Genomic DNA, 24,202 nt, shown 5'->3' on the forward strand with positions numbered 1-24,202 from the left:
TTAAACACAAGATACTGGGCAGGGTGAGGCTTTTTCACTTAAGATAAAGCCAGTTCTGTTCTCTGTGAAGCCTCTGCTTGCAACCCTCACAGTGATGACCACACAGCAAACGTGGACAAACCAGTGAGGAAACGGGAGAAAGGACCATCAGCTCACTGCCATGCTGGTTGCCACTGAATTTTGATGAGTGAGTGTCTGCCTCTCTGCCCCCATGGGAAACCCTCAACGTACTTTAATTCCTATTGATTTCTGTTTGACAAAAGTGATATCTAACAGTTTACAGAAGTCAAAATCTGAGGTCCTTTATTCTGACTTTGATCAATAAATTTCTTTTCCTCATGGAAAGCCTGGGGGCAGATTACAAAGTTTCACAGATAATTTGTAACCCCTAAAATTGTTGTGGATTTTTGGTTTTGTTTTGTTTTCCTGTGGCCTTTAGAAACCTGCTTCCCAGCCTGCCTCCTCCATTGCCTGAAAATCATGGAAATAAAGAAATGCTTGCTAAGTTCCAAATGTGAATTACAACAGAACTGTGAGGGTCTGGGTCCCAGAACCACAGAAATCAAGCATGTGTTTAGCTTTGAGTTTCTGCAGGGTCCTACTGCTCTGGGCCCTGACTCTTAGGGAGCAGTAAACAAGAAAAAGGTAGCTCTCTCCCTCTGGACTAAAAATAACTTGCAGATTTAATTGACTTGTTTTATTGTAGATGTTTATGCTGAATTGTCCTACTACAGAAATTGTATAATTCATCCAGGAAATAAAATGGCTCCAACGACTAACTTGAGAGTCACATAAAAAAAATCAGTGAGTACTGCCAGCTTTCTAAGGTTTTATAATACTGTTCCCTTAGACTGTTAAAATTCTAGTCAACTTGTCAAATATTTACTTATTTAACAAACATGCTGTTTTAACCTCTCTCCTATACCCTTAAGTAATGAATGACAAAGCACAAAAAGAAGGATACTCACCTAGTTTATTTTAGATTAGGGAAAACAGGGACTGGTAGGTATAACATTCTGAATAGAATGCGTATTTATAAAAAATAGCAAAAGTAGGTAGTTTAGATGACCAAGAGTAAACTCTAAGAGTTTATAGTAGTTAAGAGTTTAGAAGACTTTATTGCTCCAAGCCTTGGAGATTCCTTATACCTCGCTAGATCATTATTATTGTCTTAGCAACAAAAGATTAAAAAAAAAAGTTCATAAAAAAATCTCAGGATAAGATCACAAACATGTAGCAGCAAGAATAACAATGCTACACACATCCCTTTGTCACCCAGTGACAAGAATGGGCACATCTGTTTTACTGGAGTTAATCTTTTTGGGAAGAAGAGGGGAATAGGATTTGGATATTGAATCCTTTCATTATCTTTCCTTTGTGTGGGATATGAAGGACAGTGAACCAGAGCACAGCTAGATATGGCCACAGGCATCCAAGGTGCATTTATTGCTTCAGTACCTGCAAGCATGATTGCTGAGCTTGAGACAAGTTTCCATATTACACAATATGAAGACTAAAAAGTTCCTGGATTGTATTTTTAGAGATGTAAGTGTGCTTAGCAAAGGAGGGTCTGAGGTACACAGTGCAAGAAGAGAGGGATAGATGAAAGCTGAGTTACTGTGACTGGAACATAAAAAGTCAGGCAGTCATCCAGAAGGGATTGTGAATGTTGAAGCACCAGAGTTTGTCCGTGGAGGTGTTACTGGCAGGTGATGAACACACAACCCTGGGGTGAAGTAAACAAACCTTGTCCAACACTACCAAGCTATGAAGAGGGAGAAATGTGACTGAGACAAGCACTACAGCAGGTAAGTGGTTTCTGGAAGATTGTGTCCATTGATCCATGGTGCAGCACTGGCCTTGGACTCCTCTCACTGAGTTTCCTTCAGCACCCAGGGAGGTGCCAGAGACACTGTGTGACACTGGCAGGAGTGTCTCTGGCAGACCAGCAGAGCCGGGGGCCCTGCACTGCACTGAGAAGGGCGAGCAGTGCCAAGAACTCCGACTTAACTTCCTTCAGCTGTGTCTCCTGCAATGATACCACACCTGTATAGCAGAAAAACCAGGAACATTTAGAGGCCCAAGATGTGTGTTCCTCACCAAACTCTAAGAATACCCATGGACATCAGTGATGTCACAGATCAGAAAGTGGGATGAGAGGCTTTTTAACAGCACTGATTCCTGCTACCTTAAGATCAAACTCCAGGCTGCCAGGGCATGAAGTTTATCTCCAGTTTGCCATGAAATGGAAGATGCTGTTTTCTCTTTCTGCTGCACTTGTAGATTATTGAAAGGGTATCCCACAGGATCTTCAAGAACAAAATCTGGTCCTTCCTTTCATGTTGGGTTTCAGCTCCTCAGTTTTGAGAAATCTGCATTAAAAAATATCTTTTTTTCCCCCCCAAAGTCAAAGGGCAAAAGATGGAGTATGTCATCATCAAAGCCGGATAGCGATGGATTAGAAATCCAGCACCGACCAGTAGTCCTGTGAGCTGCAGATCTGATGGGGTTTGGTTCCCCTTGGGCAAATCTTGTTTGGATTCTCCTAGGTCTACATAGCTGGAAGCTCTGACTGCAGCTTTTCCTGTGGGGTAGGGATTCGTGACATCTTTCATCTTTGCAGCTTTCTTGGTGTTCAATAAGGACTTAATTCAAACGTCAGTGGGTCTCCTTTTACTCAGCAGCTTGTTCTTATGAAACGTACAGGAATTTTTCAGCCTTTTTTTGCTCTATCAGATGTGGTTAAAATTGGCTACTGTTTGTTCTTGTTCCCTCTCTCTTGCACAACATGCAAGTATGTACATGCACATCTGTCTGCACACATGCGCACACACAGAGATTTATTTTACATCTGAAGAGATAATGATCTCAACCCCATTTTAATTTCTGCAGGAATCCAGGCCAGGAAAAAAAGTATTGCAATGCTGCTTCTTTGGGAGAGGAAAAGGAGAATGAACTAATTTTTTTTTCTATGCAGTACACAGATTATTCAATTACCACTTTGCTTAAACATAGTATGTGTTGCTGAGAATCTAGCACTACTATTAAAAAGTAAAAGAAGCAGTGGGCTCTGTGTCCTGGAACTGCAGTGTCGTGCTTCTGCACGGCATGCACGCTTTGCCTCCAGTGCCAGAGTGATCCTGCTGAGACTGGAGGAATGCATGGGGAACGGAGGCTTGCCACAACATCCTGTCTCCATTATGTCTTTTGGACCTCTGCCACAGAAAAGAAGGAATTTTATCCTTCATTTGTAAGTAATTAAGATGATAGTGGAGTTTGAATTTTCCAACTTTGTGAAAACAAACTAATAGCAATGATCCACTTCAATAACTCAGATACTAATTGACACAAGAGAGAGAAACAATACATTAAAAAATAATTAACTTTTGTTAATTAATTTTTAGGAATAGGAAGGACACCTGCAGCATGTGCAGATGTTTGCAAGTGTCATTAGACTGGGAAGGCTGTGCAGTAGTTTGGAAATAGAAACAGGTAAAAAGAACTAGGAATGATCTGCAGCACCATTTGAGAAGTAAAGTATGTGATTGCTAGAGAACTGCAATAAAGGTGATGAAGATGTGCATTTTTTAAGGATGTTTATAGAAGCCAGAGGTTAATTAGCAGTTAAAAAGCATCCACTGGCGTTTTATGTGAGCACCATGAGTGTGTTAATTATCATTTCCAGCCTCAAATATGCCTCTTTCAGACTTAAGCTGAAACAGATTGATGATTCTTTTACTGAGGCGTTTCTTAGATAAATTTTAATTAGTACCTTTCCCCCCTCCCCCCAAACAGTTTTCTCCTATGACCAGAAGTGGAATTTCATCTCACTCAGCTTTCTCTTCCTTGGTGTTTGTGATGCAGTTCCAGTGCTATCCGTGGCAAAGCAGGAAGGTAAGGGATAAGGGGAATGTATCTGTTACCAAGTCTTGTCCAAATTATAGATTCAGACTTTGCAGAAATGTAGACACAGGAAAATGTGATATAAACCCTGGAACCTTCCACCTCCTTTTTCAAAGTTAGGCACAAACGTAATTTGTTCTGTTCATCCTAATGCTTTTGTCTACTCTAATAAAATGATGCTTCTAGGAAGGACCACAAAAGTTTTATATGCCCCTGTGAACATGCCTGAACTCTCCAAAAACTGGGGTTCCTCATAGGGAGAGTGGACCAGGCACCTTGGGGGCACTTAAACCCCCAGACTGAGATGACAGGGGCTGTGTGTAATCCCCTAGCACCAATGAAAAGAAAATGCTGAGAACCTCTCTGAGGTCTGGTTGCTCTTTGCATCAGACACCTCCCAGGGAAGGCTCTCATGTCAAAGTTTCCTGTCTAGCCCTTTTCTGTAGGTTGCTAACCACAACTTCTTTTTCAAAGATCCTGTCAGGGATTTTTTTTTCCCTAAGAAACAAAAAAACTCCTTCATCTGAAGATATGTAAGAATTCAGAACCTACACAGAGGTTTCCAAATGACCTTACAGGGACATTACACTGTTCAGATCACACTGTGGCCTTCTGGCTGCTGGAACCGAGACTTGCAGAGAAAGCATGGGATGTGGTTTGGACTACAGACCCAGACTTCCTTCTCCTAGAGGGAGCCACGGAGTCTTACTTGCTTTTGTTTTGGGAATAGGAATTCAGACTGAGATTCATAGAGGTAAGTCACTTCAACCCTCCAGATGTACCTCCCTTCAGAATTTGTAACTCCTGCCATTCTGTTTTCAAATTTTCAGCAAACATATGTGCACACATATAATTTGCTAGTCTCTTTCATTTCACTGGCCTCCTCTTCTATCAGTACTATTAAAAATAAACCACCAAATTGTGAGAAAAAATTACACTAGATAAGAAATACACAAGATTTTTTCCCATTCAGGTGACTTTATATTTTATCTATGTATCTGTTTAATTACTTCCATTCCAGTTTTGTGATGGATAGTGGAGGAAAATCTTTAGATGCTGTATTACTGATTCTGCATGTCACAGTTATGTGGCCTCTTCATCTGAACAATTTTTCTAACCTTACCTAATGGATCTACAATTTTTCCCCCAATTGTTTATATGATTAGATTTTATCTGTTGTGATAATCTTGAAGGGCACCAATTAAGGATAAACAAACAGGATAATGATGGGGCCCAAAGACAGTAACTTCTAGGAAGTTTGAAAAAAGACATCTATTTCTCATTTAAGAGGGGTGAAATGAAGAATGATTAACTTGCTAAATGGCAAATTTTCAGCTATGTACTGATCTGCTTTTTCCTGTTGCCTCTTCCCAAATGGGAGGGAGATTAGATGTCTTTGTCTCATCTTCAGTAGAAAGAAATTTTGTTAATGAAAAATATTCTTACTTAGATGAACTGTGCTGCCAGTTGAATAAAAACCACACATATTTTACAAGATTTAACTAATATACTCTTTATTTATTTCTTTACACAACTAAAACCAAGATAATGAAATTAAGGGGAAAAAAACCCCAAAACCTTTGGCAATTACACTGAACTTTGTTCTCTATTATAATGACATACTTTAACACAAGGAAGTTTCCTCTAACATTATTAAGAACAGAACCTGTTTACGGGTCAAATACCAGATGTCTCTAATGAACTTGAAAATTTGCAAAATATACAAAAATGTATCACCTGGGGAAAGTTACAGCTGTAACAAACAAGGAAGAATTTCTGATTTAAAAGGAACGTGACTTATTTTGTCCCAATTGCTCAAAAAAATTCATAAATACAGTGAGTAGGTTGAAAGCAATGTTCCAGAGGTCTGCCGTCACATACTGGTGCATGTAGAGCTTGGACAGACTTTCTGTTGGCCTCATTCCTTGAAGATCAGTCATCTGTGTTGGTGAAGAGCCACAGCCTTTAGATTTGTACCTAACTGGGTTGTTAGGCTACTTATTCACAGGTTCTTCCTCTTACCAGGCCTTGTGTTTCAGACCTCCAGTGAAGCATTCGAAGAGCCTGGAGCGGGCATGTTCCTGCTGTGGCTGCCCAGGAGTTTGCTGGGCCTGCCTCTACCCCATCCATAGCTGCTACTGGATGCCAGCAGACCAGTGGAACCCAATGTCTCTCCTGCTAACAGCTGGATCCAGGTACCACACGTTTCCCTTTGACCTTTTTTTAATGAAGTTCTTTCAAGCAGAGACCAGTACTCTTAGAATTGCTTCCCCATTTAAAACAGAAAAATGCTCTCCTAAAATCCAATTTCGCTAAGTTTTATTTGTCCTTCATATAGTTACACTCAGCTACCATCACACTTGTGCAGCAGACTAAACCAATGCCTTGATATTTCACATGCTCTCAGGTAACATTTGTGTTCCTCTAAAGGCTTGAAATCCTGGGCTACTGACGAGACACTTTACACAAAACACAACCAAAGCAAGTTCCCGTGTTGTTCAGCAAGTCTGACACCCTGAATTAATCTACTTGCAGCTGCTGAAGGGAGTCTTACCTCTCTTTGTCTCTCCCACCCATGGAGCTCTGTTGCTCCTTGTGTCTAGTTTGACTCAATTTAGCTTGCAGTATCAGAAGCATATTTTTGCAGGATTTTCTTATGGCAATATCCATGAGCTGTTAGGCTGGCTCAGCTTCTGGGCAGACCACCCCTACTGCTAAAGCCTACTTCCCCCCAGCAAAATTTTTGTTCTTGTTGCCAGAAGAACAGGGAGGTGCTTTCTGGAGGATGATGACACAATGCCAGTCAAGACTTTTCTTTAACCACTGCTGATTTTATACTTGCAAGGGCTCATTTCTCTATTTGATGAACTCAAGTCATGCAACTATCTCAACTACTCTGTGCTGACTCACAAAACCTCACAGGTCAACTTCCTGTCAGTCCTGCCTGTGGCCCTATGTAAAGATGACCCAATATTCTTAAGCAAATGGAACCATATGGGATGTAGAAATTAAGAGTGCAGTATCTCCAGGACTGCTAGCTACACTCTTATTCATGTCTCCTGAGACTTAAACAAATTGCAAAAGCAGGCTGAAATTAATAATGAAGCTAGGAAGTTTAAGAGGTCTGATTCAAAACCTTGTCATTATCTTGGATTTTGTAGTACCATGCAAATGTTTAGCACTTAGGAAAACATATGGCTTTCCAGATTCCTCTGAAATTTTAAACAGATTACGAAAACAGAAGATGGTATCTCAAATTCCAAAAGATATGTCTCCTGAATAGTTAGGTTTTTTGGTGTTCTAGTTATTTTCTGAGGTATGAGATTGAAAGATAATCCTGCTTGTTGTCCCTCCAGTAAAGGACATGTTTTAAGGTAGATAGTTGAATGGAATCCCTACTGATTCTTCATAGGCATTTCAGACCCAGCCTTTCAAACTAAAGTGAACTTAGCCTGAGTTTTCCTGGTGTCACATTCTGTCCCAGCAGAATGCATTCCTGTCCATCTTGTCCAGTTGCATTCTAGGCTTCAGCATGGCAAAACCACCACTCAACAGGAATGGAGTACCACAGCTGTGAAAACTGAACTGGACCACATTCCAACAAACCTTCAATAATATAATCCTTTAAAGAAATGCAGGGCTACCCATAGCAGGGACCACTAAAGACAGAAATAACATGTCATAGTTCAGAAATTTCAAAGGACTATAGAAATAGAAAAGCTATTTCCAAGTAGCAGACACTGTGCTGGATGGAAGTTGTGTTAAGACAGCGCACTTCCTTCTGAATTTGTACTGAACTGACACTGAGACTGAGCTCCAAGACTTAAACCAATGAGATATGAGATATAAGTTACAGTGGACAAATACAGCATTGAGCTTACAACTGAAATACAGAGTAGGTATTAAGTTTTAGCGTTCTTTCCAAGTTGCATCTTGTTTCATCTGTCAAAACCTTCGCTCAAGTTTCATCAGAAGCTGGAAGACATTGTTTCCTCTTCCGTATTATTTTGCTACTTACCCCAAAGGCTGCATCTCAGTTCTGAAACTGCTGCATTTTGGTATCTGGTAGAAGTATTCTTATTATTTATAGAGCAGTATTACCTTCTCTGTATCTGCACAGCTCAAATTACAACAAACCATTTTCAGCAAATTGATAGAGAAGTCATCCCAGGACATTCCTGCAGTAAACCAGGAACTGCCTAGAAGCAGGAGGCAAGGCTTTACAGAGGCAAGGCTCTAAGAATTAACTGGTCATGGTTAATTTATTCAGATCACATATGGATGTGGTACATCTTGTGGGCAAGCTCAAGGAAGAGAAAACAACAGCTCTCTAGTTGGGCATGGAGCTCAGTCTCTGGGGCTACTGCAGGAAAACCAGCACCTAGGGGAACTCAGATGTCCAGCTCTGATACAGCATTCCCTCATGCATCCAGGATTTTTCTAATTATTAATGTCTTAATGCTAGTATGTTGGTAAGGAAAAAAAAAACCCACAACATATTTTCCTTTTTTTTGTATTTTTTTTCTTCCTTTTTTTTTGTATTTTTTTCCTTCTTATGTGTTCTTAATAGCTGCTGGGAAGCAGAAAACAGCCACATGTGATTTTGTATTTAATGATTCTGGTTATCTTTACACCTCTTTTTCATATGAGCATATCTTTTTTTGCAACTTTCTTGTAATTTATCTTGATTTTTTGGTCTACTTTTTAAACGGGTTATTAATATTCTGGCTTAGTTCTTTATCTGAATTTAATATAACAGTGTCCCCCAATTTTAGATATTTGACTAGAAAAAGATGGTTCTCTGCTAGTGTTAAGCCTGATTACACCTGAATTTTATTGCCTGGGAAAACTCTTTCATATATAAACTCAATCCCGCTATTGGTATTTCAAATCTTTCTGTCTTAAAGCATTGCAGTAATGCCCCAAGCCTGCAATCAGACCCATGTAAGGTAAACTACTCTATTGACAACATCCCCCTCCAGTCAGACAGCTCTCAACATGCACCCACACCCAGCTGTAGAAGAAAGAACACCTTTCATATTTAGATTAAGCCCCAGACAACACGATCTTCCTAAAGCAAAATGCCATTGATAGTCTTTGGCAATAGCCTGCTAAATAGCAAGGGCCAGTTTTTCAATATAATTTTCCCCATCACAGCATCTTAACAGGAATTATTTCTCTTATACATCAGTCTTTAAATGAGCAGCTTGGTTACAAGAAGTCTAAAGTCATCAGTAATAGTTCTGGTTCCAGGATGACAGACTCTCATACGTTTCACTAGCAATTTCTGATACTGCCAAACAAACTCGAAGTTGTAGACCAGCTGTACAAGTCTTTTTTTAAAAATACTGCACTAGTCAGTCAATTTTGCATTTTCATTTTCTTCCTGAAATGTCCTTATGTATGTATATTGATGGATTTTTAAAGGTTGTGTATATTAGCTTTCACTGGCTAAAAATTATTTCTGACACTTTTTAGAAAAACATTGACTTCTGTTCCCAGTCACAGTTTTTTGTTTATTAAAATAAAAAATACAAATTGGAAAAAATTTTCTTTATGGCTGTGTTATCTATCTTGCCAACAACTAACTCTAAAGTAGAATTACACAAGACTATAAAAATAAATAACATTAAATAACAGAAGGGGTTTTTTTAACTACCTTGGCAAAAATGAATCGTGACAAAAAGACTGGGGATTAATTTACAACTTACTATTAAGTCACCTGAAGATACTCTCAACACACCAGCAAAAGTAAATGGGTTAGTAATAAGACTATACGTCATACAGTAACAACAATCTGAATCCATCCTAACTTCCTGATATTAAATTCACAATTTCTGAGTGCATTTTTTCCTGTTCTGTAATAATTTTTAAGTTAAGCTTGGGCAGTTACTGCAAGGTCATAGTGCTGGGACTGATTAAAAAGCACTGTTTATTCTCTGCTCAGAGAGGCTGTTGAAAATCCTGACCGTACTTCTGGGTTTCCTAGTCACTAACTTGGCCATGAGTTTATCTCAGGAGCCTGGGACTCCACATACTCAGCCCAACTGTGGACATATGAGACTGTGCTCACTGTATCATCCTCAGCTCTAATTACACTAAAGATTGTAACAGGAAAGTAGGTTTGAGGTTTTCTGGCCTCATTCAGACTCCTTGGAACACCACACTAAGGGAAACCATGAAAAAGTCATTCCTCGGGAGAATTTACAAGCTAAGGGTCAGAATCAGTGTCTCAAACTACACACTGTCCCGTGACCCTGCACACGCACTCAGATGTGACGGGAGGCCGAGCCCAAATTGCTTCCCTTTACAGGAACCCTTCCCAAGCTAAGTGGTGTTACAGAGAAACAGGCCCACTAATAATCATTCCTGTATCATCATATACTTATGTAACGTTTTAAACATATTTCCTGTCTTAGTTTAACAATCCGAGAGATCCCAGTTTCCTTTGTGTTGCGTAACACGAGACACAGACCAGCAAACTGACGTTGAGGGGAATCTTATTAATTCTCCTTAACACGATGAAAATAAAGCCTGCTGGTACAACGTTCGATCCATGCCAAGGCTCAGGTGCCCAGCTCACGGCAGGTACTCCCGCTGGGAGGACGTGGCGCATTACAATCGAACTCGCGGCCTTATCCGGGACGGGTTTTGTTCTGCCTTAGAGACCGCGGAGGTTCTCGGTTCCCCCGCCCGGCTCGGGCTGGTGCGAGCCCGCCACAGCGCTTATGCAACGGCGGCACGGCGGGGTCGCCCCGCCGAGGCGGGCGCTGCTCCCGGCGCTGACCCGGGCGCCCGGTCCCGCGGGGGGGCGGCCAGCGGCAGGTCCCGAGCAGCGCCCGCCCTGCCGGACCGGCTTCCCTGGGGACGCCGCGCCGACATCTTAGCGCCGGAGGGACAAAGCGCGGCGGCGCTGTCCGTCGGCCGGGCGCTGCTCGGCCGCCGCCCTGGAGCCGCGGCTGTCGCCGGCCGTGAGTGACAGCCCCGGCGGGGAGAATTCGAAAGATCGCAGCCCTGGCCCGGCGCCCCCCGGCACAACAGCGGCGGGGGCGCGGGGGGAGGGGGGCCGGAGGCATAGCGCCACCGCCGCGCAGCTGTGCCTATGCGCTGACCCCTGCGGGCGGCCGGGCTCCGCGGTGTCAGGGGAGCGCGGCAGCGATGCCGCCTCCCGGGACGACGGGTGCCCTGCCGGCGCGGGCCGGGGCCTCCCGGCGGGTCCCGCTCATTGTTCCCCGCACTAGCCCCGGCAAACAGGAAGCCGCCCCGGCATGGGGCGCCCCCCCCGCCCCCGGCGGGTGACTGGCAGCCCGGGCGGCCCGTGCGAGCGGCGGCGGCGGCGCGGCGCAGCCAATGAGAGCGCGCGCGCGCGGGCGTGGGCGGGAGTTCCGGGCTGGCAGGCGGGCGGGCGGGCGGCGGTGTCGGCCGGGCCCCCTCTCCCGCGGCAAGCCCCACCTTTCGGCTTTCCCGCACCGTCAATCAAAATAGGAAAAAAAACCCGGAGTAGGCTCGGGCCGCCGCCGCCGCTTCAGCCCGCCGTGAGCACAATAAGCATGTCCCCGGCGGCAGCCGCCTAGCCCCAGCCAGCAGGGCCTGTGTGCGAGCCAGCCAGCCTGCCTGCCTGCCTGCCTCCCGCCCAGCCAGCCGGCCGCTCGCACTCACACCATGACCGGTACGTACGCACCGACCGAGCCGCCCCGGGGGCTCCCCGCTCCTGCTCCGGCCCTGCGCGTCCCCGCTCCGGCCCCGGAGCGTCCGTGTGCGAGCGAGGCGAGAGCGGCACTGAGAGCAGCAGCAGGAGGAGCAGGGGGAGGAGGGAGAAGAGGGGCAGGGGCAGCAGCACGGGGAGGAGGAGGAGGAGGAGGAGGAGGGCTCCGTGCGGGAGGGCGGGGGGAGCGCTGGGGTTAGGGGGGGGAGAGGGAGGGAGGGAGGAAGGGAGGGAGGGAGGAAGGGAGAGGGAGGGGGGTGATCGCTCCCGTCAGTGACTCTCCCCTCCCCCTCCCCGCTGTGCCCGCAGCTCCCGAGAAGCCCGTGAAACAAGAGGAAATGGCTGCCTTAGACGTGGACAGCAGCAGCCACAGCGAATATCTCCAGCACGGCAACGGCGCCGCCTCGGCCTCCGCCGGGGCGGCCGCCCCCCAGGTGAGCGCAGGCCCGGCTGGGCCCCTTCCCCCCCTCCCCCGGGTGACACGTTGTGAGCGGGGCGCGGAGCCGGTGCCGCCGCCGCCGCTTCCTGTGTGCGCGTCTGCGAGGAGCCCGGTCGCTGTCCCGCACTAACCGCCACCCCCCTTCTCTCCCTGAACCCGCCCATTGTGGGTAGGACGCGCAGCCGTCACCGCTCGCTCTGCTGGCGGCCACCTGCAGCAAGATCGGCCCGCCGTCGCCGGAGGAGGATGAGGCCGCCGCCGCCGCCGCTGCCTCTCACTCTGCCGGAGCGGTGAGTGCCCGCCCCGCCGCTCTCGCACGGCCTGCCGGGGGGAGAGACAGCACAGCCAGCCCGCCCGCCCGGGGGGAGGGACGGGACACACGGCACTGCCCGCCCGGGGGGAGGGACGATAGCAGGGCCGACCTGCCAGGAGAGGGGTCCCCGGGCTCCCCTGCCTCTCCAGGAGGAGCCGGGCTCCCGGGAGGAGGAGGGAGCCAAGCTCCCCCCTCCCCCGCCATTGGGAGCGGCGCCTTCATTTACTTTCAAAAACGGGGGGAGGCGGGAAGCCTTCCTCCCCCGACCCTGGCACCGGAACGGCTCGCTCGGAACCCGGAGAGGCTGGGAGGCATCTCACCTCCACCTGAGCGCGCCCCCGGTATCCTCGCTCGGCTGTCAGCCTGGAGCCGCGCAGCCATGCGGGAGCACAAAATGAAGGCTGGCAGTAGGGAAGGATGTAGTGAAGTAAAATGGCTGTTTAGAAGCGAACGCGGTGGTGGAAAGCTGCTTCCTGTATCGCGCTCTTTTTCTAAGGAGAGCGTTTTCTGTCCTTATCTCTCATGCGCCGTTGCCTCTGAAAGGAGCCTTGATGACCTCGGGACCTGGTGTGATGAGATGGATCTTGCAGGCTAGAAACGTGTTCTTGCTGAAGCTAGTTTAACAATCCCCATAACAAAAGCCTAATGAAAACTCATCTTCCTTAATTGGTCTAGCCAAATCTCGTGTTGACATATGCTCATAAAATTCAAAGCGATTATGCATTTCTAAATAACTGATACCTAAAAATATTCACATATTTAAAAGAATTCCAAAATATCTTCTAAAATGACGTGATGTCATGTTTTGGCCTTGGCCCTTGGAAAATTACACATATTACCTCTGATTTTTTTTTTTTTTTTACAAAAACATCTTTAAAATTAGGAAAAAAGTGCCTTTTATTTTTCTTCTTTTAAAGCAAGTCTTGTTTTTTAAACTTGCTGTGCAACAGCATTGTATGGTGTTAGGATTTTCCAGATAGGAAGAAAAACTGCAAAGCATTGTACTGGTGGATGAAGTGGCTTTGTCAAGCTTTTAACAAATGTCAAAGTGTTACCGATAGAAGTTTCTAAATACTTGCTAAACTTTAAAATAATTTTCATCTGTACATTACAGCTTACTTTACATAAGGGAAGCTGAAGCAAAATAGCTGTCTGAGGTCATACAGCAGGTTGTAGACTAATGACAGAGCTCAAAAATGTATTAGGATTCCAACCCCTTTTAAGCATCCTTTCTGCCAAACCTATTTATTTGCTCAACCAGTGTGTTTTAAAAAATGTTTCTAGATGTTTTAAAGTGCCTGATAGCGCTAAGATTTGTTTCATAGTACTGGATGCATAGAGTGCTGAAGAGCATAAACATACTGAAAAACAGATGATGGTTAAATGATTGCTGACTTTCCTATATTGATCTTTAAGATTGTTCTCACTGTGCAGCTGGAATTGTGCATCTTGGGGATGGATTGATTGATGAGGAGGAGCAGTAGGTCTGACAGGATACTAGAATGCTGGTGCAGGACGTGTGGTTCCTGGCAGTTCAAAATGGGCAAAACAGTTTTGATGCGGTACTTCTTTACTCCTATTAAGTTAATAAGTTGTTGTCTTAATGTTTAAGAGGCTTTTCAGGGGAAAGCAAATGCAATTCAAGAGAAGCCAAAATCTTAGTTAAAAATCTAAATGAATATAAGCTCACTCACTACTTTCCATACGTGCAGATAGGCCCTTCCTACATATCTTCTGTGAGTTAGGTTATAGCATTCTGGTAATTTTTACACTCCTACAACCTAACTCTTGAATGATTCAGAATATTTTGGGTGGAAACTAAATATAAATTGAAGGAGATACCTAACAGTAGCTGAACTAGACACTGGAGTTAATTAATATGACCTTAATAAAGAGAGGGGAGGGACTAAAGGCCCTGAAATACATTCCTTGTGAAAAACAGAAGAACAAAAGAGATTTGGTGCAATAAAGAGCCTTTTTTTTCCTGGTCTTCTGTGATTATCATATTGGAGGGTGGAAGAAAGGAGGAAGCTAAAAAGTCTTACATTGTAAATACCTCATACGTGGTATGGAAAATGAAATCTATATGCACAGACAAACATAATTCTCTTCCTGCAGTTTGTGATGCTCATCCCTTTCCCAGGAGTATAGCTCAATCAGTTTGAGACCTCTGCATGGGTGATGATGCCTAATGTAGCAGTGGGAGGGCAGCTCTTTCCTGTTATATTCTGTCCTTGGACTGCAGTTCTGACTGCTGAACATCTGGCAAACTCTCAATCTACACTAATGGATAGTAGAAGTCAAACTAGGTATTTCCTCTTAGAAGTGCTTGAAGAGCTTGCATGTCAATGGATAGCGATACTGTTGTTTCAGGGTTGTTTTGTTACTATTTTACTGACATTTGCTTGGTAGAAACTGGCAGGGCTGGAGCCAGCATGCTGGGCTAGCATACTGCTTTCCTGGCTGAAATGGTATGCTGCAGCTGCTCCCCAAGAGACCAGCAGTATGATTTAAAAGCAACAGCAAAACTCCCCTAGGAACACAGGGAATATTGCGTGTCTGGGATCTGGGGAAGAGCTGGAGCAAATGTGATTGTGTTTGTAATGATCTAGCTGGCCCTGCTTTGAGCCCAGGGGTTGGACCAGGTGACCTTCAGAGGTCCTTTCCAGCTGAAATTATCCTGTGATTCTGTATTGGTTTCTGAGTCTGGGCCTACGGTTTGAATGCTCATTGCTGTAACACCACTGAAAGGATTAGTGAGGAAGTAAAACACTAATGAAAATGGCAGCTGCTTGTAATGAAAAGGAAATGAAGAAGGCAATTGACAGAACTAAACTCAACCCTCTTCTCCTTTCCATCCTGTCAATGACCTGGCAGGTTGTCTTTAGACAGCAAGGTTTTCAGCTTGGCTGATGATTCTGGTTGGAACTGTATTTCTTTTTGGATGAGAGGCACTAGCAGGCATTACTGCTGATCTTGTCTTTGTGCATTGATGAAGATTGCAGTCTTTCAGCTGTGACACCGTGATTTACTCTGCCTAATCATCAACCAACCCCAGTATGTTATCTCATGGTGTTTGATATTAATGTAGATGGCCTTGAGTTCTGGCTTACTTACCTGAGCATCTTTTCCTTGGTTGCCATACTGCTGCATCCATGGCTGGTTCAAACACTTGCCATGGCAGCTTTGCCTTGTATATTGCTGCCTGCTGGTTTGTGTGAGAGCCTTGCTGGGATGCTGTGTGCTACTGCCTGACCTAGAATGATGACTCATTCTAGGATGTCTTTCTCTCTTGGGAGTTCAAAATCTGAGAAGTTTTAGTTTGGGTCTTGCTTTTTCACTATTTATCTTTGACTAATAATTCCACTTCAAACTTCCATATTTAGGATTCTTTTTTCATTTAGTTATAAATACTCTAGTTTCATTCCAGTTTAAACATCTGCAAAGATTTTAGCATTAGGTGAAAATGAGAAGCAAAGCAGAAGATGGTAAAGCTTTACATAAGGGAGGAAACAAAAGAGCAGACATATTTAGGTCAAGCAGAGCCTTGATGGTCAGCTGTGTGCTTGTAGCATGATCAGATGATGGTTTAAGAAGCTGCAAAGCTGAGATGATAACCAGTTGTTTATGTTCTCTTACTTCATTGTGATGCAAAGCTAAAGGCTGTCTTGGGGCTCTCATGCTCCCAAGGGCCATTCTTATGGTTGTGCTGGGTGGGAGTGGCTGGGTGAGCAGAGGCTGCAGGACTGCTGGGAGGTTGGATGGGAGGTCTGGAAGGCGAATTGGGAAGAGTGGCAGGCTGGCTGAGAAAAGTGTTGGCTCTGACAGCCGCCAGAGAACGGGAGCTGTCAGAGATGGCTGCCCCAGCTGGGGTGTGTAGATGCATCTTGTGTGAAGTGGGCTGCACTGATTGGCTAGTCTTTTTTAAAAAAACCAAGGTTGGGAGGAATTATTTATTTGATTTATTTGTGTTGTTGCTTATCAACAAGATGTGGAAAACATTTGGACAGGTTAATAATTTGCATATGTGGGGAAAGATGAGTATAATTCCTCTGCAGTAGACCAAGCATTTCTGTGTATCTTGGACAAGTAATGGCTGGAGTGTTTTAAGACTGCTTTGGCATATCTTGAGCTTTAGAATTGACTACAGGTGCTTCACAGAATTTATTGAAAGTCTGGAATTATAGTTGATTTATGTCTCAGAAGATTAACTATCTGAGGTGCACCTAGTTTAAACTCAGTTTAGGAGGAAACAGGGAGAGTGCTGACAGGATGGAGAAAGAGGAAGGTGTTTTAAATTTCATGTTTTCCATCCACTAGGCAAAAATATGCCTGAATGCCTGAATGTGTGTCAGAGTTAACCATACTGTTTGGGTTTCTGGCCTATATGGTCATTTTGAGGAAGTTCAGAATTATTCTGACGTCCATTTTTGCTTTTGTGGGTGATAAGATAGCTTCCTGATGCTAGGTTTCTGGATGTGAACAGATGCACCAGAACCTGTTCAGCCACTATAGAAAAGTCTGCCTGGAATTGTCTTGCTTCTCTCTGTTCTCTTCTTTTGCAAAACAAAGAAGTTTCACTAGAATGTGATGGCTAACAGTGTATTTGTCCTGTTGCTGTCCAGAAGCTCAACTTTTAAAATGTTCTTTGGTTTTTGTATTGCAATTATGTCTTTCTAATGCTGGATCAGAGCCAAGTGTTGAAGTTATTTTAGAAGGTGCTTCAGGGATGTTCTTAAAAATTTTGGTTATTTCTCCTAATAGTTTTGGAGAAAGCAAGAAAATGTATGGTTTAAAACATTTCCATATTTAAAAGCAGCATAGACAAAAAAGGTCTCTAATATTAAACATTAGCAAGAAGTGTAAGATTTCATAGAAAGTGTAGGCTGGTAGGGATGTCTGGAGAATGTCTGGCCTGCCCCTCCTTGCTCAAAGTAGAGTCAGTGAGAGGAAGTTGTTCAGAGCTGTGTCCAGTGGGTTTGAATGCCTCCAAGGTGAGAGACTCCGCTGTCTCTCTGGGCAGCATGTTCCAGTGTTTGGTAAACCCATGTGATATAAACAAGAGGCTTCTTCTGACATTATGGGGGACAGAGTCAAAAGCCTGGCTAATGTAGTGATAAAGAATATGTCTTGCCTAAGCCCATCTGCCAAGCTAGTCATAGGGCATTGTGAGGTGAGTTATTTCAGCATTATTTCCCCTTCCTAAGTGTAGGCTGACTACTTCTGAACACTACTGGTTTTTTTACCCTCAAGATTATTTTCAATTAAGGTTAATATTTTCAAGGTTATTTTCAAGGTTATTTTCAAGGTTATTTGCTCCAGTGCCTTCCAAAGATCAAGCTGTAAGGCTGACTGATCCCAGGCCCTCTTTCTTGTTCTCTTGATGATTTGATAGACCGTTCAGCAGCTGAGTTAAAAGCAGGAAGAAAAACCATTCCATAGAGTGCTAGTTTGGCATGCAGTTACATTGAGATTCGTATACATATATAGATTTAATAATTAATAAACAAAAGATAATAACTTATGATCTAGTTAAAAATGTTTACTAGTTTCTTAGTACTTCAGCTTCCTTGTTTCTACTAAGGTCAGGGATATTGTGGAAAAGTTCTGAACTTCTGCTGATTGATAAACTGTTGAAGTTTTAGCTCCAGTTGTCCATGTCAAGCAAAAAGATGTAGATATTCTTTAACTGAGATGCAGTTAGATAGATTTCACCAGTTGGGAGTTTCTTTTAAAATAAGATTTTAAGCAGCCCCAGATAATGTTTTTTCCTCCAAATGCTCTTTGTTTTTCCAAACATTTGATTTGTGCAGAAGTATTTCTCTAAATTGAGTGGCTTCATTGGCAGAGGGCTCAAACATGCAACAGAATTAATTTCTCTTAACAAACAGCTTTGTGTCAGCTGAACCACAGTGACTGATGTTGAACGTGTTTTTAACCTATGGCAAATACAAGATAGAATGTATTAGCTCATACTTTAATGAAAGACTTGAAGCAAGTGCATTTTATCTTGTATTTGTAATGACCTAAGAATGCACAGATAGTTTACTGTAGCTTGGTAAACACATGGTATTATTAAACCCATGCATTAGAACCCTAACTCTTTCATAAAACAACAATTTGGATGAGGCAGTGTCCAATCTTCTTCATTAGGTGTGTGATTTTTGAATGTTTAGGAGCTTGTGACTCATTATCTTTCCACATCTGGTTGTTTGGCTGATGCTTTTGCTCCAGGGCTAAATGGGGCCAAAGGGACTTTCTGAAAAGTGCAGTAAAAAGCTGTCCACCAGCACAGATAAATGTTTGATGGACTTTTGTAATAAAATACTGATGGCTAATGACATGTGCCCATTTGACATGTTGAGATGCAGGTGTCTACAACAAATACCAGTTTTTACAGGCGTCTTTTTCTGCTTTCCTACTCTCCATTTTACTTTGGTGAAGCATATTTAATTTTTATTAATATAAAAGTAAATATTAATTTTAATTAATATTCAAGTCCTGTCATTCAGTATGGTTTAGATCACTTCTGAAAAGGATTTTATCTGCTTTCTCTTATCTCCTTCCACATTTGACTTAATGTTGCTGCAATTTTATCTAAATATATTGAACAAGACAATTACTAGATTTTTATTTATCATGGCTCATGATTCTTCAGGGATGAGACTTTTCTCTCAGGACATCTCTTTATTTTAGGCCCTGGAAATTATACAAGGCCTGTTAAAGAATCAAAAGACAGGCTGAACAGTGGTTGTAGCTTTCACTCTTTGTTGGTACTTGACCTTTCTTCCGGTGGACATATAATTTGATTTAATTCATCCTATGCCTTGTGTCAGCTACTTTCTTTGCTCTGTTCCTGTCTCTTTTTCTTGTTTCCTGATGCTGCTTCCAGTGAATTCCCTGTTGCTTCCTGTTCTCTCCTCCTTGGCTGAGTTGTGCTGAACTTTCCTCAGATCTTTGTCCCTTCCTCTTGAAATAGCATTTGGATTGCAACAGTCCAGCCTTCTCTTAAAGGAGCAGCTGCCAAATAACTGCTGCCTGAGTACCCGCTGATAAGGAAACTGTTGCTTTATCTCTACCCTCTCAATAATTTCCTCTGAGAAATGCTGGCTGAGACAGCAAACTGGTGTATTTTGAATGTAAAGCTCAGTAAGTGACTGGGCTGCAGATGTTGCTGCTCATGTATCAGTGGCAGAACTCCTGAGTTACTTCAAAATTGCTTAATTGCCTGAGGACATAAAGAATGGTTATTACTCTTTAGTTAGTAGGAAAGGAAGTCCAAGAAATGTCTTCTTGTGTCAAGAGACTTTGTGAAAGAACATAACAGTCAATCTTGTTATGACAGGCTGATAATGACCATTTCAGATTAGAGATCATCCTCAAATACTCCTTACCATACGGGTTTTTTCATGCTTTAATGCTAGCAATTTTGATAGCTGCCAGATAGCTTCTTGAAAGCCTCACCCTCTTTTTGCTCCTCCCTCCACAGGATTCAGCTGGTGGTGTCTGATACAGCCAGCTGTAAGAGCAATGTGAATAACAGGCATTTTATGTTGTGTGTGTAGCATAGCTTCATATCCTCATGCGTGGCTGCCCTGAACTTCTCCATGGACTGACAAGTGCATCTACTAAAAGATTGGCTCTGTTGTGCTAAAATCCTTGCAGAGCAGGTTTTGAGGGAAGATTTCACTAGATCATGAAAACGTGAGATGTGTGCCCAACATGAAAATGCCAATATGGAAATCAACATATGTTTTGGGAGAAGAATAAAGTAGGTCATTTCCATATCACTAAGGAGACAGGTTCCCTTTGAAGTATTTCTGTGGAGGATATTACATATGAATAGACATTGACATGTTACTGCATATTAGATCAGTCCAGTTTAACCTAAGCTTTCAACATTTGCTTGTACCTAGTTTTCAATCAGTGAGAAATTACATTAGACTTGTAATGGATTTTATTGCTTTTCTTTTCTCTTTTGTTCCAACAGCTGTCAACACATTATATTATACATTTATTTTATAATGACACACTTTAAACATATAACAGTCAAATTTTTGCTTTTGGTATTGTATGACTGATGTTTACCCCTGATTTTTATAGGTCTTTTGATATTATATGAAACCTTCAGTTAATAGGTATTTATATGCTTGTGAATTGTGTAGTTATGAACTTTCTTAGCAGCATTTCAGCAACTTTAAGCAATATTAAGCCCAAGTCTATAAAGGTAATATGGTAGCAGAGGAAAACAGAACTTGTTGCCTTCTTCTAGTTAAGATATGTGACATGGAATATTGCATGTTTTTCTTCTAGTATTGTAAGTTACAAGCTTGAAAGACCAACAAATTTCAGTATAAGAGAGAAAGAAAATAATAAAAGAGAATTATTATTGTCCTCATTATGTTTCTTTTCCTTGAAGCATTAAGGCCATAAAATTAGTTTTGTTCTGGTGATGCTGAATCTATTTACTAATATACTACTTGAGAAATTATGAATCACACTTATGAACCATGGAATATTTTGAGCTGGAAAGGATCCCCATGGATCATGGAGACCAACTCTTAATAAGAGTCAAGGGTCTAGTTTTTTGAAGAAGGCTAGCATTCTTTTGCTTTTTGCACAATAATTATTTTTACAGTTCTTGAGAAGAATTTAGAACCACAATATGTGCTTTCCTATTGAAAATGAAGCTTGGTAGCACAGTCAAACTTGTAGTAAGTACTCAGATTTAAATACACTATTTTTCCTGTACTTGTAAACATTGTAGTGTTATGGGATGGAATAGGATAAGAATGTGAAACGAGCAAAGTCCCATCTAATGTGGACTAAATTCATTCAGGTGCATACTGCAGCATTCTTTCAGACTGGCTAGATCTGAACATAGCATTCTATGTTAGGTAAGAATTAGATGTATGCTGTATTTTGCATGTCCTGGTTTTGTTCTAAAGGGAGTCAGAATGCAGCATCACAAAGAAGTTGTGATTTGTTCTGGTAACTTCCCTACCAGGAGTGAGCGCAGGATGAGTGCAGAAGGACAAACCAGAGCTGTTCTTTCTATGTCCTCTGGACTCTGCCAGAGAGACTAGATTTGTTTCACAGAGCTGAATTGGTTGTAGGACAAGTTAGTTACATGTTGCTATTAATTATGTTTTTCCATTGGTTTACTGTAGTATGGTTAAACAGATAAGGAGAACTTCATATTTTTTAGATTGATGGTTACTTACAGTACCAGTCTGGTTGACTATGCAAATCTGTGCTAGGCATTGCAGGATGTTAAATCTAAATCTTAATACTCTATTCTGAAAAAGCTTGCTTTGGTAAAGAAAGGTAAGTGCAATTTACCTTTTCTTTACTGAATAAAAACCAAATGCATAATAGTTTCTTTAGGCATCTGGGGTCTACTCTGAAGCACTGGCCTTTTCTATTGTTCCAACTTAATGAAGAAAGATTTTTTTTTCCCCTCCTAACTGAATGCATATGACTAATACAAATATTATTTCCGTGTAAAAGTTCTTAGTCTAGAAGTCTTCTTCCTTAGCAAAACTAACTCCTACAAGCTTATAAATACTAGAGCTTTGTGTTAAGTGCAGCAAACTGAGGTTGTCCTATCTTTCCAACTGTGTGCCTACATCACTTCTTAACATTCTGTGTACTGCTGGGGGTCACAACATGCACAAATAGCAAACAGAGTTGGAAGGCAGGGAGCTCCAGGAGACAGAGGCAGCCCTGGCTTCATGGTGGTTCCTCCACGTGTGTGCAGGAGGTGCCTAGCTGGGCAAAGAGTGTGTCTGAGTCTCAGGTGAGGAGAACTCCAGCAGCCCCTGCCAGCTCCCTGCTTCCCACAGCCAGGGGTTTGGGTTACCCAGCAGCCCTGCCACCAGAATAACCCTGCTGCTGGTCACCTGACATAGCCATGACACAGGAGCTGCATTTGACATGTCTGCGAGCAACGTGCAGCTCATGAGCCGCAGGCTGGCTACCCTGACTTAGGCAGCAGATCCTTATAAAAATCTGTATTTCAAGTTTCGATCCAATTGTTGATGGTCATATGTGCTGCATGTTTTCCAGTAGTGTGTCAATATCTAGTGCTGAATTGCATGACTGGTCTAACACGTAGTCTGTACAACATTTGTTTTAATTTTTTGTTTTCTTTTTTCTTTTTATTCAGACAGGGGATTTGGCTTCTGTGCAATTAGCTGGAGCTCCAAACAGATGGGAGGTCTTGTCTGCAGCTCCTACCACTATAAAGGACGAAGCTGGTAATATAGTACAGATTCCAGGTGCTGCCACAGTAACTTCAAGTGGGCAGTATGTCCTTCCTATTCAGAGTTTGCAAAATCAACAAATCTTTTCTGTTGCACCAGGATCAGATTCGTCGAATGGTACAGTGTCTAACGTACAATACCAAGTAATACCCCAGATCCAGACAGCGGATGGTCAGCAGGTTCAACTTGGCTTTGCAGCCTCTTCTGATAATAGCAGTATAAATCAAGAAACTGGTCAAATTCAGATCATTCCTGGCTCGAATCAAACCATCATTGCCTCTGGAACATCTTCAGCTAATATTCAGAATATCTTATCTGGTCAGTCTGGTCAAGTCCAGGTTCAGGGAGTTGCAATTGGTGGTTCGTCTTACCCTGGCCAAGCGCAAGTGGTTGCTAACGTCCCTCTTGGACTGCCAGGGAATATTACTTTTGTACCCATTAATAGTGTTGATCTAGATTCTCTGGGACTTGGCAGTGGTTCTCAAACCATGACAGCAGGCATTAATGCAGATGGGCACTTGATAAATACTGGACAGGCCATGGATAGTTCAGATACTTCTGAGAGGACTGGTGAGCAAGTTTCTCCTGAAATTACAGAAACTGCCACTGATAATGACTTATTTGTGCCAACGTCATCTTCATCACAATTGCCCGTTACCATAGACAGTTCAAGTATATTGGAACAAAATGCAAATGACTTGACCACAACTAGTGGTCAAGTTCATGGTTCTGATCTTCAGGGAAATTACATCCAGACATCAGTCTCTGATGACACGCAGGCTCAGAATATTCAGGTCTCCACAGCACAGCCAATTGTACAACACATACAGCTACAAGAGTCGCAGCAGCCAACCAGTCAAGCCCAGATTGTACAAGGTATCGCGCAACAGACAATCCATGGTGTTCAAGCAAGTCAAAGTATATCTCAACAGGCTCTTCAAAATCTTCAACTGCAGCTGAATCCTGGAACTTTCCTAATTCAGGCACAAACAGTGACCCCTTCTGGGCAGATAACCTGGCAGACATTTCAAGTGCAAGGAGTTCAGAACTTGCAGAACTTGCAAATTCAGAATGCACCTGGTCAACAAATAACTCTGACTCCTGTGCAGACTCTCACTCTTGGTCAAGTTGCAGCAGGTGGTGCGTTGACATCAACTCCAGTTAGTCTAAGCACTGCTCAATTGCCAAATCTACAGACAGTTACAGTAAACTCTATAGATTCTGCTGGTATTCAGCTGCACCAAGGAGAAAATGCTGGCAGTCCTGCAGGTATTTATTTTACTCTTTTACAAAAGATTGGTTTTTATTACTGCATGTTGTTGGTTTAAATGGCGATAATCAGAACATCATTGTCTTGCTATTGAAGCCTACAAATACAGTGTGTTAAACATCGTGATGATAGATTTTATGTGAAAATGGTGTTCAGTTAGAAACTGTGATTTTAAAACATAGTCCTACCTCACTCCTTTTAGTATGAGCTCATGTAATTCCCAAATAGTTATATTAGTTAACAGCATTTCAGTGTTTGTACTTAAAGGTTTAAGTACAAGAGAAGATTTGTATACTAAATTGAAAAG

At 42.9% G+C, this 24,202-nt stretch overlaps 1 protein-coding gene across 2 annotated transcripts in view; it reads left to right on the forward strand.

Moving 5' to 3' along the window:
- Positions 1–11,340: 11,340 nt before the first annotated feature.
- SP3 (Sp3 transcription factor) overlaps positions 11,341–24,202 on the forward strand; it is a 33,169-nt gene continuing 20,307 nt past the window's right edge. Inside the window, exons 1-5 of one of the 2 annotated variants that reach the window (XM_054277692.1) lie at positions 11,341–11,572; positions 11,918–12,042; positions 12,221–12,337; positions 22,529–22,619; positions 22,725–23,894. In XM_054277692.1, the coding sequence (XP_054133667.1) occupies positions 11,566–11,572; positions 11,918–12,042; positions 12,221–12,337; positions 22,529–22,619; positions 22,725–23,894 (1,510 nt within the window). In that variant the 5' untranslated portion in view covers positions 11,341–11,565. Of the gene's footprint in view, positions 11,573–11,917; positions 12,043–12,220; positions 12,338–22,528; positions 23,895–24,202 lie in introns of both variants that reach the window. The other variant, XM_054277691.1, reaches the window with a different exon arrangement.

Source organism: Melozone crissalis, unplaced genomic scaffold, assembly GCF_028551555.1.
Source record: "Melozone crissalis strain CALT ecotype California unplaced genomic scaffold, PUWL_Pcris_2 ptg000023l_1, whole genome shotgun sequence".
NCBI classification, from domain to species: domain Eukaryota; kingdom Metazoa; phylum Chordata; class Aves; order Passeriformes; family Passerellidae; genus Melozone; species Melozone crissalis.